The 15,673-nt window shown below is 36.1% G+C and overlaps 1 protein-coding gene across 4 annotated transcripts in view; it reads right to left on the bottom strand.

Annotated features, from left to right (window-relative positions):
• The window catches only part of erbb4b (erb-b2 receptor tyrosine kinase 4b), a 303,711-nt gene that overhangs the window by 149,460 nt on the left and 138,578 nt on the right, over positions 1-15,673 (bottom strand). For all 4 annotated transcript variants that reach the window (XM_079882023.1, XM_079882024.1, XM_079882025.1 and 1 more), the window contains exon 2: positions 10,266-10,417. In XM_079882023.1, coding sequence (XP_079738149.1) covers positions 10,266-10,417 — 152 coding nt within the window. The remainder of the gene's footprint in view (positions 1-10,265; positions 10,418-15,673) is intronic.

Genomic DNA, 15,673 nt, shown 5'->3' with positions numbered 1-15,673 from the left:
GATTCAAAACTGACTGATGTATATCCCTGTGTAACCACAGTCACAACTACTTACTGTATGAGCATGACGAGTTATGAGTGGGTTTGGGTCTCACACAGGAGTAATGATGACGTCTTCATTTGTTTTAAAAGAAGTTAATTTAGCCAGCACAGGTCAGTAAATGTGACCGGCCCCTCAGAGGGCAATTTCACCTTGCCCCATGGCCCTTTTCTCAGTCATTATTTTCAGCTACACGAGAAATTGGCCACCGGCTCATCAACATTCAGCTCTTCCAAGTGTGTTATTACACACAGCAATTGATGGATGGTACAATTACACCCAATGTCACTTAGCTAAATGGCTATGTAATTCTAATGAGTTCTTATTTAAACAGCCACTAGTTATTGTGTGAAAGTATAAGATGGGGGAGGGGGATAAACAGACCGGACGATGCGTAGAGCCATTCGTTTACTAAACTGATTACGGTGAGGCTACGTCACACCATAGTTTAAGGAGAATACATTACATTTTAATCTCTCTAATAAACATCTCTTAAAGGCAGGTTAGTCCTTGGTTAAAAAACAGACCCTTTCTCTCACATTCCCCCGCCTTCAAACAAGGTCAGAGGGACAAACACCGACCAATCATAATTAAAGTCAAGCGGCACAAAAACCAACCCAGCGTACTCAAGGACCCCTCGCTCTAATAGAAACAGAGGAGTGCTGTGGATGAGGCCTAGCTAAAATAGCATAAAACATGATGGATTCCCAGCCATCCCGGAGCCTGCCGTCTCTCCCAGTCATACGCAGACACACACATGCACCTGTCTGACTGTCACCCTCTCTGCGGAGAGCCGGCCTGGCATGGACACGCCGCTCAGGCAGTCCTATCATGCGTCAGAGCGTGTCGCATCTGTTCAGCCCTGTTTCTGCAGGTATTAGTCTTCATTTCCATTGTTTACCCATTCTGTCCTTCCTCTGAAACTCTGTCCTCAGGGCCTCCTTCCACTGCTAGCTCCTTTATCTTTACTGCTATAAAACCAGTAAAACCCCCAAAAGAGGACATTCTTTCTTGTTACACAAGCTCAAATACAGAAATGTGTTTTTCTGCTTTCTTTTGGCACATTCAGAGATTATACGTTTTAATACCAATAAAAAAATAAAAAAAAAATCAATCAAATTGATCTTGTTTAGATTCTTAATACACATTTATGGTCTTACTGTGCATGATTCATCAGTGCATGTTGGAAATCATTTATCAAAATGTAAAATTTCCCTACCTCTGAAATGACCTTCATTTTCAATTAAAGCATTATCATCTTAAGAGTGAACTTGACATTCACCCTCCAAGGTTCTTTTAGGTGATTGAGTAAAATACAATAAAAACAGTATGATCAATGCAGATTAATATAATATAATATAATATAATCGAATTAATATAATTACATAATAATTAAATATAATAAAAAAATATATATATATAAAGGTCTTGGAAAAAAGCAATGGCGAAATAGACTGCAGATTTAGTCTGGACGTGATTATGAGTACCTTCCCCAAGACAGCTCCAGAGAACCCATTAAAAGCCGTCTCATAATATGAATGAAAATGCGGATGGGGGGGGGGGGGTGATCTTCACTTAATTCCAGATGGCTTTGTTATCAGGAAGCAGCGGTTAATAAAGTATGTTCAGCCATTATAAGCATGTTGAGCCTGACACGACCCATACTGAGAGCCCGGAGTGAGTGCTGCTATTGTGTAAATTGCTTTCATTTAGCGTGCGAGAGTGGTCTAGTCCCAGATTCCCCCTCTCGCTAAGGAGAGCGGAGGGGAGATAGGACAGCGAGACGGCTAGCGTAAGTGTGGCCCCCGGACAGACTATTGTGACTCCCTTGCTGCTTTTCCTCTCACACTCTTTATTCAATGACCGGTGTTCTGTAGAGATAAGAAACCAACGCTTCTTCTCCTCTTTATCTCGTTTCTCTCTCTTTCTCTTTGACTCTCTTTATCTGTCTGCTTCTCCTTTCTCTGGGATTGGAAAGTGTATATGAGAGACGTGAAGTGCTTGTCAGGTTGCGCTCTGTTGTGGTGGGTGTAAAACATCTCAGTTAACACGGAGGAAGTTCCTGCAAACATACAGCGGATCTTGTCCCCTTCATAACATGCCTCCGCTCTGCTGAAAGTCACCTTCATGCTCTTGAGGAGAGACTGGGGCTACTTGTCATACTTTGTTCTCTAGTGAATATTTCTCAGTATAGACATAAACTTGCATTCAAAAGTTTGGGGTCAGTAAGAATTTTTGTGAACACTTTACAATAAGGTTCATTAATTAACATTAGTTAAAGGGATAGTTCACCCAAAAATGAAAATTCTGTCATCATTTACTCACCCTCAAGTTGTTTCAAACCTGTATGAATTTCTTTTTTCTGCTGAACACACAAGAAGATATTTTGAAAAATGTCTGTAACCAAACAGTTGATGGACCCCATTGACTTCCATAGTAGGAAAAAAAATGCTATGGAAGTCAATGGGGTCCATCAACTGTTTGGTTACAGACATTTTTCAAAATATCTTCTTGTGTGTTCAGCAGAAAAAAGAAATTCATACAGGTTTGAAACAACTTGAGGGTGAGTAAATGATGACAGAATTTTCATTTTTGGGTGAACTATCCCTTTAATGTATTAACTAACATGAACTAACAATGAGCAATGCATTTGTTACTGTATGTATTAATCTTTGAAAATACAGCTGTTCATTTTTTGTTCATGTTAGTTCACAGTGCATTAACTAATGTTAAAAAATACAACCTTTGATTTTATAATGTATAAGTAAATGTTGAAATTAATATGAACTTAGATTAAACATTTATGCTGTAGAAGTATTGCTCGTTCTTAGTTAACTAGGTTAACTAATGAACCTTATTGTAAAGTGTTACAGTTTTTTCGTTTTCGTACAGATCTTATGTTCACCAAAGCCTAATTTATTTGATCGCAATTAAAAACAGTTTAAACAGTACATTAAAAACAGTAATATAGTGGAACATCATTACAATTCACAATACAATTAAAATAAATGTAATTTATTCCTGTGATGACAAAGCTGAATTTTCAGCATTTTTTATTACTCCAATCTTCAGTCATCTTTCAGAAGTCATTCTAATGCTGATTTGGTAAAACATTTCTTATTATTATCAATATTGAAAACTGATGAACTTCATAATATTTTTGTGGAAATAGACAGTGTATGTCTATGTCAGTGTATGTCAAAAATTACAAAACATATAATAGAAATGGCAAAAATGTCATGCAACAGAGATCCCCAATTAACAATCCAGATCAAGAATGGTTCCAACTGAACTGCACGTCATTCAATACACTGTAAATTAATATATATTTCAGTGCAACTACTCAAAAAGAGAAGCATTATTGAACTACTTTAAATTATATGTAGCTTGCAGTTTGGCAAAATATAGTTTCAAAGTATCTTCCTCAACAATGATGTGGTGTAAAGCAACAGTGGAACGATGGATCTGACTGTAACAAAGATGTCCATCAGGGCTAGTAGCATCATTAGTGTGCACTGTGAGGAGGATGTGCCCTGACTACAGCTCATACATCTTCCTGACACACACACAGTCAGGACAGACCCTGTGAACTCCAGCCCTCCCAACTAAACACTGACCCAGCCATTATTAAACACATGACCAGCACAACCTCAGCATACTTTCCTGCTGTGAGGTTATGAGGGTCACACACACCACCTACTACATCATAGATGAGCGGACGACGACAACCTGGGCTGAGTTTCTAACAGAGTTAATTCTGAAGAAATGTAGAACCTTTCAACTTTAAAACTGCATTTAAGTTACTTTGAAATATTTAACATATAGCTTAATAATTCAACCACATAATTCAACAGTCAGGATTCCCACACTTTTCCATAAATCAGCTGTGGTTACTAAGATAAAGACTATTTAAAACGGTTCGAATTAATACATTTATCATACAACCGTACATGTATGGAAGCCTGCTTCCTCCTCAAAATAATAATACTAATAATTCAAAAGTTTTGGCTTAGTATTCTAATATAATGTAATGCATCAAATTTATCAAAAGCGACAGTAAAGACATTCATTTTGTTATAAAAGCTTTCCATTTCAAATAAATGTTGTTCTTTTGAACTTTATTTTTTTAATGAAAGAATCTTGATAAAAGGTATCATGGTTTCCGCAAAATAAATAAATAAATACATACATGCATAAATAAATACATGCATGCATAATAATTATGTATGCATGTATTTTATAATTATTTATAAATATTCATTATCAAAATTTATAAATTTCATAATTATTTATAAATAAATAAATACATAAAAATAATTAAACGCAGTACAACTTGTACAAAATTGATAATAATAAGAAATGTTTCTTGAGCACCATCAATTTATTTATATGTGTAATGTCTTTGATATGGCATAAAATAAAAAATAAAATAAAAATTCATCTTCAATAGAGGAATCAGTTTTAAATGCCACCATACGCCAGATTTGTTTACTCTAAAATGTGTTATTAGTACAGTACACTGGAAATATTTGCCAGTCAAAGCTAGACACATTGAAATTTCTGTCTAACTCTGGACAGCGGGTAAAATGTTTAGGGAATGCACATTGTCAAATATCTGTAGAAAATGTGTATTAAAGTCCCCCTGTGTAGTCAATAATTTTATCCATTAAAACTTCCAAATCCAAAAAAAAAAAAAAAAAAAAAAAACTTCATGCCTTGAAATAGATTGAATGTAACTACACCCTTGCTTCATTTAGTATACCGGATCCATGAATATGAAAATGAGCCCCGCCTCCACTCAATCACAGACTCTTCTACAAGTCAATGTATCAGAATGGTAATGTGCTATATGTAGCTTTAAGGAGAAAATACTCAGGAATGGTGTAGACTATGATGTTGATTTTGCACATGGTTTGTCTCAAAGAATATAAAAAACACCACATAGACAAATAAACAACTTTAAAAAACTTGATTTTCACCACAGGGGGAATTTACGGAATGAAGGCGGAGGTAAAGAATCTTGGTAAACTCTATTTCCTGCCTTCTATTGGCCTAAAAATGTATCTGCTAGTCATCCACAAAAGAGAGATAAACCTTCTGCTGACAAACACTGACTGGTCCCAAACACATATAAACCAACAATATAAACAAAATGCTATAATGCTTGCCTGTTGCACATGTGCTTGTCTCACTATATCACTGTCTCTTGTTTCAGCTCAAACACCTGCTCTTTCTTCCACACCGTCTCCTGAGGTGTTGTCGCTCTGCCAGAGCTGGACGACACTCATCATTACGGGAAGTGAGACATCCCTGACTGCAGCGCTGCTGTGTGTGCCGAGCCTTTGTGAATGCGAACCTGTGCTGACATTCGCCGTAGGCATGAGAAGTGAGGAGACGCTGCAGTGGGCCATGAGTCGAGAAACAGGTCTCTCTCTTTTTACATGCATGTGTGGAAGTGTTTATATTTCTTCTAAAACTCCATTAAACTGTGAGTCCATAAACATGAGCTAAAAAGTTTCAGTGATTCCCAACTAAAGGACCCAGATTTGACATCATACCAAATGTGCTTATCATACGAAAGTAAATAAAAATGTTCTCAAACACTGACATTTTACGAAAATTCATATTAAGTATAATATTAATGTTAAAATAATTGAATAATAATTGAATGTTAATTTAGCATTAATACTTTGCTTTATTGTATCTGACAGTCAAGATACTGATATTCTGTGAAAGTGGTCTTTTTCCTATGACCTCTAATTGCACCAATATTTGACTAATTATTCCCAAAGCAAATGAAATTCCCCTCCTCTCTTGCTCCTTCTCTCTCCTCCCCTTCTAAGCCCATCTTCATGTCATATTAAAGTGATGGAAATGAACTTGAGAGTTTGCTAATTGCGATTGTCAATCCCATCCAGGCAGAGTTGAAAGACATGGACTCCCAAACACTTCATCAGTCTTCATTAATATTGAAGGGCACTGTGAAAACGTCTCTCGATCACAGCTGATCTAACGTAGCATTTAGCCCTGGAAAAACTACATTGCCTAGGGGTATAAAGTACATGAACTTCATTACTGTATTGTGCATTTCTAGCAATTTAGAAACACTATTAGGGGTGTGACGAGATCTCTTGCGATAATAAAATGTGACAATATCTCTGGTCGAGGTGAAAATCTGTCTCGCGATATCAGCATGACTGAGTTGAGTTTGTAGTAAAACTTTGTACAGTGCTTGCATTATATTGTTCTGTCTTTTACTGCATATGATAATTTATGCTCATCAGGTAACAATATTAAACAAGGATTTGATCAGGCTGTAAACCGCAACAACAACAATCACCAGGTCATTGGCGTCCTCTGCAGGCATTTGTTATAATATATACATAAGATCATTGTTTATATTATGGACTTTATATGACTTAATGTACAATGACAGTGTTGTTCAATAAAACCATAAAATTACTTGTTTTTTTACTTTAGTTGAACCAATTATTATTGCCCTGTTGTTATGTATTTTAAATCATTTTAAATGCTATTGTTTTATTTTTATAACCACAAAAAAATTATCCGATTACTTAATTAATTGTCAAAATAATTGACCAATTACTCGATTACCAAAATAATTGTTAGTGACAGAAATAGATTAGTTAAATTATAAGTGAAATACAGCTGCATTTTTTTTTTTTTTTTTTTTTGCATTTTGTGACTTTCAGTTGAATAAAATACTATTTTTCCAATCATATTTGGTCACTGAAGATTTCTTAAACATAGTGTTTCTTAAAAATATTGTTTTGTCTTGTTCTCCGCAATACACACAATATTGTGTATCGTCTCATGTTTCGTCACACCCCGGCCTAAACACTATTGCATCTGATTTTTGCTCAGTTACGTTTCCAATGCAAAAATGATACTTTATCCTATTTTTAATATAGACTTTAAGGTACATTAAGTATTTACATCACTCTATGTTCATATTACTAACACACAAATAAAACTGCTCTCATTATTTTGACTTTCTTTTGTCCATTTCATCATAATATATATACAGTATATATATATATATATATATATATATATATATATATATATATATATATATATATATATATATACTGTATATATATATATATATATATATATATATATATATATATATATAATTTTATTTTTTTTCACAGACATCACAGTCTTTTATTTAAAGCAATATATAACCATTGCTTTAAACAACTATACGCAAAAAAATCAATCAACTATAATCAGCTGCTGTTGAATTTAAAGCTGAAAAGTTTATAAGGTTATATTACTACTGTATTTGCAGTAGGTAGTGTAGTTTACAAGGTTTTTGGAAAAAGCCAGTGAGTCATCCTTTACCAAAAAAAAAAAAAAAAAAAAGATTTATTTTCAAATCATTTGTACCATTTTAAAGTTCATGGAAGTAGATTGTATCATCATGAGACGTTGTTGTATATTCTCAGGGTTGAATGGAGAACCAAGTATTCACATCCCACACAACAACGGCTGCTTAGACAATATTTGCCAGGAAAACAATCCTAAAATGTTCTATATTTCAAGGTAAGTTTGATTTGAATCAATATTTAGAGTCAGTAAACAAATAGGAAAGTTTATAAGAAGTGGAGGTGAATGTTTCTGAGAGTAGCAACCTTCGGCCCATCCAAGTTCAGAGACGCCTCGGGCTGAGAAAAACAATGGAGGACACTGAGATTCATTCCCTATGCGATTGTTTTATTTAGAATTTGCTTATATAAGACAGAAAACAATCACAAGTCACTCAGAATTGTAGTCCATGCAGACTTTTAGGGTAATTCGATAAATACTTATGCAGATTTGAATATACATATATATATTTACATTCAAAAGCTGTCACGACACTTTAATTCACGTTTGCATATATATTTGACAGAAATGATGAAAATTCATTAATAATGACTTTTTAAATACTGCTAGCAATGATTTTATGTACTCCAACTCTAAATCTGCAAAATGTCACTGACAGTTGAAGACTGGTGACCCTTTAGCAAAGTCACGTCAGCGCTACAGTGCCAAAACACAACTCCCGATCACTTCAGTTCAGGATATGAAAGCTATTCTAGGAACATTGCTTGTTTTGGGAAGCCACTTTAACTGACTAGATCAGACAACATGAGGAGAAAAGAAGGAAAATACATAGAAGAGACAGTCAATGACAAAAAGAGACAAATTAAAAAGAAGAATAGCTCTGGTCCCTGTCAGGGCTCCATGGCAACACCGTATATCCAGTAATATTTCCAATCAGACCTTACACTCTAGGCACTCTGCAGTATCTAATCTTCAGCCTAATGACATGCTGCCTTGTGGAAATATTTATGCTTTCCTCTTGGAAATGATAACCGGTTATTAACTCTATATCGGCTCATTAAATCCTGAACTAAGCATATAATGCATTATATGCGGATGGAGGGTCGAAAGACGACCATATCAAAGACGGGGGATTCTTGCAAGAGGGTGTCAGTAGCTGGATTTCCATCCAAATGTTTTACATTTTTTTAAATGTATTTCAGAAAATTTGACAAAAGAGAATGCAAAACATTGAACTTTATACAGTAGCACCGTTTGTCAACTTTGTTCTGAGAAAGAGTGGATACACATTTCCAAATAATGAAAATACGGCATCTGTTTTGCAAAAAGATTTTTTTTTTTTCTTTAACTCCACCTCAGCCTAGCGCATAAACCTTATGGAAATTTTGAGAGTTTATGCGAATATCAAGTGTTTAAACTCAGCGCACAATTAAAATGCGCATAAATGGGATGGACAGCCAGCAACTGTTCACATGGAATGTCCATGCAAAACATCTAACTCTGAATTGCGATATAACCTTTGCCTTTAAAAGAGAAATGTGGATTTTTTAAGAGGGCAGAATTACAGTTATTCATCACATAGAGGGTTTAATTCATCAGCCCTGAAGGCACGAGAAGATCAACTCTGTTTACCACTAAAGCTATTCTGGCTGTTTTGGAAGTGGCCATCAATCTCCAGCTATCTTTAAAAAAGAAAGCATCAGTTTCAATCACCCAAGAGACGGCTAGTCAACTGTTGAAAAGATTTCTCTTCTCCTCCTTGTCTCTTCAAGGTGAAGTTTCCCCAACTGACGTGAAGACCCTGGGGAAGCGTCATATTAATGCTTTAAAATATTAAAAATCCTACCAAAAATACACATGTGACTCCACTCTTTGGCCCTGCTGTTGTTCTCAATTAACAAGTTCAATTAACCTGTGCAACTGAGGCCTCTAGATACACCAAGACCTCATTGGCCTACAAAGATGGCAGTCTAAATGTTAAAGCATTTTCCTACAAGTGATTTTCACTGTGCTCTATCATCCCCTATGGTGGGGCGAAATAAACATGGACCGGAATTGTTTTTAGATTGATGTCTAAGCACAGAATGTTATTCTCCCTAACCATCATCCTATTTAGCCTGAGCAATAATACGACTCTGTTTATCAGTGCTTTTACTTTGATACTAGCGATTGCATTGGCCAATTACCTTCAGCGGGAGGCCAGTGGTTGCCCTGCACATTTGAACAGTTTCCCTGACCTGCGGGGTGGCGTTGTGTGTTTTTGCGGCAAGAAGAACAATTAGCAATGCAAAACTCTGTCCACTCTGAGGAAAAAAGATGTGATGGCATCAGACAGGACAACTGGGAATGCTGTCCTGGGCCCAGTAAAAACCTTTAACTCTAATATGTCAAAAAAAATAATACAAGAATTTTTCTTGTTTCTTGGCTTTATCCAATGTTCTGCTCTTGAAACGTATGTGAATGTGTGCATATTTAATTGGATATGGCCTAATTTGCATATTTAAAAACATTTCAGAAAACAATTGCCATAATGTACTGATTAATCAACTGGGGAAAGAATAGTGATATATATATTAGTTAAAATGTTTACACTGTAGTGTCTTGCTTTAAAAAAAGAAGGTGCAGAGTGTGACGTTGTTATAACCGTTGCAGCGTCGGTAGAAATTTTATATGCACAAAGTCCGTTGCTTTACAGTAACCAAACAAACTGAACTCTGATGCCAAACCAGGCAAATCAAGTATGGTAATTAAAACCGGAACCTTTGATATGGCACAGAATATTAGGACACTATGGAAAACATAAAATATTAATATGAAATCTGAGATGTCATGTGGGGAATGGCCTGTAATGGCTCACACAAAGTACTTACCCTAAGAAAGGACAGGTCACGACTGCGATCGATGCTGGTGATCTCGAGGTTACCCATCACCACCTCGCAGTTCTCGTAGTATTTACGAAGGGTCCGATACTGCTGGTCCAGGTCTGACAGAGTACTCAGTTTATTCTCTGTGCCAGTACATACTGCAAAAAGAAAAAAAGAAAAAGAACAAAATAATTACATTTTGATGTAAACAATAGATGCAGGAACTGGTTGGTGCTTCAGTCCATCCATCCAGCAATGCAATTCAATCATGCCTGAAGACAGACAAGGAGGCTCAAGCTCCAGACGGACAACTTGACAAGTAATTAAACAGAGCCATTTCTGCTCATCAAACACCTTGCACCAATCAAATATATTTGCCATCTGTTGCATCAGCTGGCAGTGCCTTTGAGCCAAGAGTGTAACCCTCCCTCTCACGCATCACTGAACCTCTGTCACAACATACACAAGCAAATCCACGCCTATCCCATGCCACCCGCTCTCTGCCCACCAGAAAGACAGAGAGAGAAACGGGAGTCAGCACATGCATTACGACACCATATGATTAGACTAACTGACAGTGTAGCTACACGTCTTCCTATTATCCTTGATATACAGCTACAGCTGTTTGAATAATGCTATGCAACTTTCTTATATGCAACAGCAGAGACCTTATTCATCAAGTGCTCATTAACAAACTCACGCAGAATGAAGCGGGGGTGGCTGCTTCATGTAGAATAAATACTTTTTCTAGGCCACATCTGCAAGCCTTCAATTTAAAGGAATATTTGACCCACAAATCAAAGATTTTCCATCATTTAGTTTCCATGCTTTTAACCACTGTGACTGGATCACCGAGTTGAACTTCAAATCAGTATAATTCATGATTAAATCATTGAGACCAGACTGCATTTCTTAAAATCAGTGTAACCGTAGATTGTAGAACCATCGGCACCAATGTTCTCTACTATCAACATCTTCACTTCTCTCTTAAACATACTGGGGAGAGCTACGTTAGATGTCCAGTATTTCAGTGAATCACAACTTAATTTCAATGTGTTCTATTATATGGATTCAGAAGTCTTGAAACATGGACTGGTTTTATGATGTTTTATGCTGCTTTTGCATCATTTTAGAACCTTGAAAGGGTTTTTTTTTTTTTCTACAAGAACATGAGTTTAAGTAAATGTTGGCAGAATATTCATAAAGTACTATTTATTTCTTAGTTTAACCATTTTAATGAGGAACAAATTACTGAATGCACTTTAGGAAAGTATGATTAATTCTGATTTTGTGTTGTCTTTTTTAAAGACCTCAAAGCTCTAAAGTCTTCATTAGTAATCAAGACAAGCACATAACAACCTTCCAGTCTCCCTCAAATTAATCGGGGTAGAAAAAACACAAAATAGTTCCCCTAAAAATACAGATTTTGAGAAGAATATAAGATGAAGAGAGATTGAAATACGTTGAGGTCAGGTGTTAGACTTGGGTCTTTTCAATAACCCTTAACATGCATTAGAGCGAGGGAGGTATTATGAAAGAAGCTTAGACGTAATAAACATTTATTGCACCCCGAGGGGCTCCGATGTGAGATTACAGGTGAATTGTGGGATATAATCTTGTTAGAGGGGATGTTCCTTTCTATACCATATTTCTATACCATACAGCTAACCCACTTAAAGAAAAAACCCACCAACATTAACTTCATGAGGGAGACTAAATATACTGTACTGTAAAAAGAAATCAGAATTTTTTTTTTTTTTTTACCACCAACCTGCTTAGAGTTCACCCAAAACTGAAAGTAAAATAATTTTTAATTTGTGATCATTTTCAACAAACTACCTCTTTCTTTTCAGAGCAAGATACTTATAATCACACTGATCTTCAGGAGCTAAGATGTGCTGTGTGTTCCTGCTAGGCACCTTATACACACACATTGTGTGTACACAAACCACAGGTAAACATCATGTGAGCATCACAGCATACTTGAGACTTATATATTGCACATTTCTTTGCCATGGGCCACAGTAGACGTTAAAATGAAGCATGTCTTGCTTACAAACCCCCACGTTTGTCTTTTTCAATAAAGAAGAACATAGACGTGCTGCCCTTCAGCGAACCTCCTCACTGACGCACACAGACAAACAACACAAAAAATGGCATCTTTATTTACAGTTTATGCCTCTGACTGCAGCTTGATTGAACCGTCTTTCTATTTTTTTTTCGGATTATAAATGATGGATTGGATTTATAATCAATTAATGAAAGTATTTATAATCAATCTTTATTTTTTCACATAGCTCATCGAAGTGCATTATGGGACTACCATAACCACCACTTCTCTTATAATTTAGCCAAAATAATGGATCTAAGAAGGCATGATGACATTGTCTATCCTTTTAAAAATCTAAGATGCCTTTAAATCCAGCTGAATAGATTTTGGAACAGAACTTCTAGTAAGAAATAAATGTGTTCATATGTGCAAATAATGTTTTCTACCACTTGCTTTTATATATATATTTTTTATAATGACATTATTTATCACAAAGAACAAACTTGAAAAAGCGGACCTCCACAGTAAGAGAATAGAATATGAACAGCTCTGAAGAACTAAGCCTTGAATGGTTTTCATAATTTTTTTTTTTTATTTGTGGTATTTACAGGATAGATTAAAAGACCTCAGCAATACACACACTCAAAAATCAATCCTTGTTTGAGATAAATCGTTTTAAAAGACACTGTTAATGCTGCTTTGTAGCTTCTGTAGTTTTTTAAACACAACAATTTTCTAGACTGAAAACGGGTAGCTTTGAAACATTTTTATTTAGTGCTTTGTGTATTAATTTTCTTACTACAGCAGCACGCTGGAGCGCACCTGATTCAATCCCACCACATGTCTAATGTGTTTCATCAAAGAAATAAAATGCTCTCCTTCCTTACTCAGTCACAGATACACAAACAAAACTGTTTATCATCCCCCCATAGCTCTAACTCCTGCCGGCCTTGCATTTGTCAGGAAGGTGTGTGTATATCCAACATGACCGGAATACATAAAGCACATCCTTATCACTGGGACAGTGAAAGATGCCTTTAGACCTGCGTCTGAAAGGTGCAGCCTCCATGGGAATCTAAACAGCATCGCATCACCATGGGATGGGAAAACTAAAAGAGAATTATTAAAAATTCTGTCATTATTTACTCACAGAGAAAACTGTGTGAGACTTAACCCCTATTAAACCCGTAAAACATTCTACAAACTGTTTTTGATATTTGGTTTGACAAGGACCAAAATATTTGTCATTACAAAAACAAAATAGCATTTTCATATCATTTGAGTTTCAAATCACGACTGCTAATAAACAACTTGGCATAAACACGACCTCCATTCTCATCAATTCCGACTCCACTCTTGTATATATAAATATTCTCATTGGAATTAAACACTCTATTAGTCGATGCATTTCATAAGTATTGCACAAAATGACTTCATCAATGAAGAACGGGGGTTTATTGAACATCAATATAAGCGAGAAAAGAAGTCGGAGTCTCTAAGGCTTACTGGACCCACAGCAATGGCAGAAAAGGTCATGCCAATAGCCGGCAACTCATTGAGCTAAATAAAGTTGCAAATGTCACTTCCTGAAGTAAACATCGTCATTGGATTGGCTTAAAGGACGTGAGCGGATTGGAAGATCGGAGCTGATCGCCAGAGGGGTATGGTGATGGTGTGATCCATGGAAGCGGATTGCAGTTAGGTTTGGTCGCCTGTTAAGAGGGCATCTGGTGAAGGACTAAATGGTAATAATGACAGTCATGATTGCATCTCTGCGTGACAGTGCTACGGTCCGGTAACCATGTCCTCTGCAGTCCCAGTCACTAGTCTATGGGTTTGCCCTCTCCATATGGGACCGGCTGATATTAGTATCATAAACACTTTAGCAGGCCGGCTCGGCCGACTGAGCACTGGAGCTTTGAACTCACTCGTGAGGTCAGGACACGGTGACATTAACAATTGTCTGAAGGCTTGTGCACCTATAAATAATAGGTTTATTGCTCTCTGAATCACCCCAAGAGACGATTTATCAAGTAAATGTCTCATGAAATGATCATGAAAATAGTATCAGATTCACTAGAGGGCTTGGATTAAACTAGAGTTAAACGTTTTAAACTGGATGCCGTTTAGCTGTCAGTCCAATTTTTGTTTTAACAGTATATTATTACAGTTCACCAAAAAATGAAAATTATGTCATTGTTTACTCTCTCTAATACTGTAACAAACCCGTTATGACTATATTTCTGCCGAAGAAAAGGGGATTTTTTTCTTTTTAACAAAAAGTGATGAAAAAAAGGCACTTTAAATAAAATAAAATAGCCTTTAGATGCAAATAAATACATTTCAGTCTGTTACTCAGAGCTAGGATTTCAAAAGACTTGGAATACAGTGCGCAAGTCATGGATTTTTTTCTGACTATATGGTGATAAAGAGGCTTTGGAAAGGAAAATAAAGTAATACAGCTATAAAAACAACACAAGGTGAGTAAATGACAACATTTTTAATTTTGGATGAATTATCCCTTTAAAGAAAACTTCTATGGTACTTCTGCATCACTGAAAGTTAAGTGGACCTATTTGGAGTGGGACGTATCATTCTAGAGTATACAATCTGTCTCTCAGACCTTTTGTTCCTGACCACTGCCCTCCTGTCTGTCCTGGAGGAGGACAGCACAGTCCAAAAGCTGACGGGCTCCTTTATCTATCTTGCTTTCTCTTTTCTAGGTCTACAAATGTGAAGACAAAAGTACTGGAGTTCAGAGTGTTCTCAGTCGAATGGGCTGTGCTGACCAAGGTCCACGCCTTATTACCCATAATCCCATAGGCCGTCTCATTCACACTAGGCAGAGAAAAAGACATTCCTCTGGGAGAGAAGAATGTATCAGGATGGAAACTTCCACTCTTAAAGACCTCAGCTTATCCTGACAGGAATTCGAAGAGAATAAGCTTTGGTTTATCTCTACTGAGCTGTGGCGGATTTGCAGTGAGAAGTGAGAGTGGAACAATTTCGACTAACCAAATCGTATTGTTTTTAAGGATTTATTTTATATGCTGAATATTGAATCTCCTCTTATATTATACATGGAGAAACAGATTTACATTTACAATTATATATTACAATCAATCGGATTTAGTCATTTCCTGTTGGATTTCATGATTATCATTTTGCGAGTACAGGTTTTTGTTTCGGCCGTCTGATTTAACAGACAAACTTTAATCATTTCTTTTAACAATGAGTACGTTAATCTCGTAAACTAAATTACTGATAACAATGTCATCAATGATAACAAAGATCAGTCAAAAATATGTATCATTGCAATAATAAAATGATTTTAATGAATTTAAAATGTCTACTGTTGACAAAA

This window comes from Squalius cephalus (assembly GCF_949319135.1).
Source record: "Squalius cephalus genome assembly, chromosome: 9".
Lineage (NCBI taxonomy): Eukaryota > Metazoa > Chordata > Actinopteri > Cypriniformes > Leuciscidae > Squalius > Squalius cephalus.
Note: the sequence above shows the minus strand (reverse complement) of the source record. Positions and strands in the feature narration are given on the sequence as shown.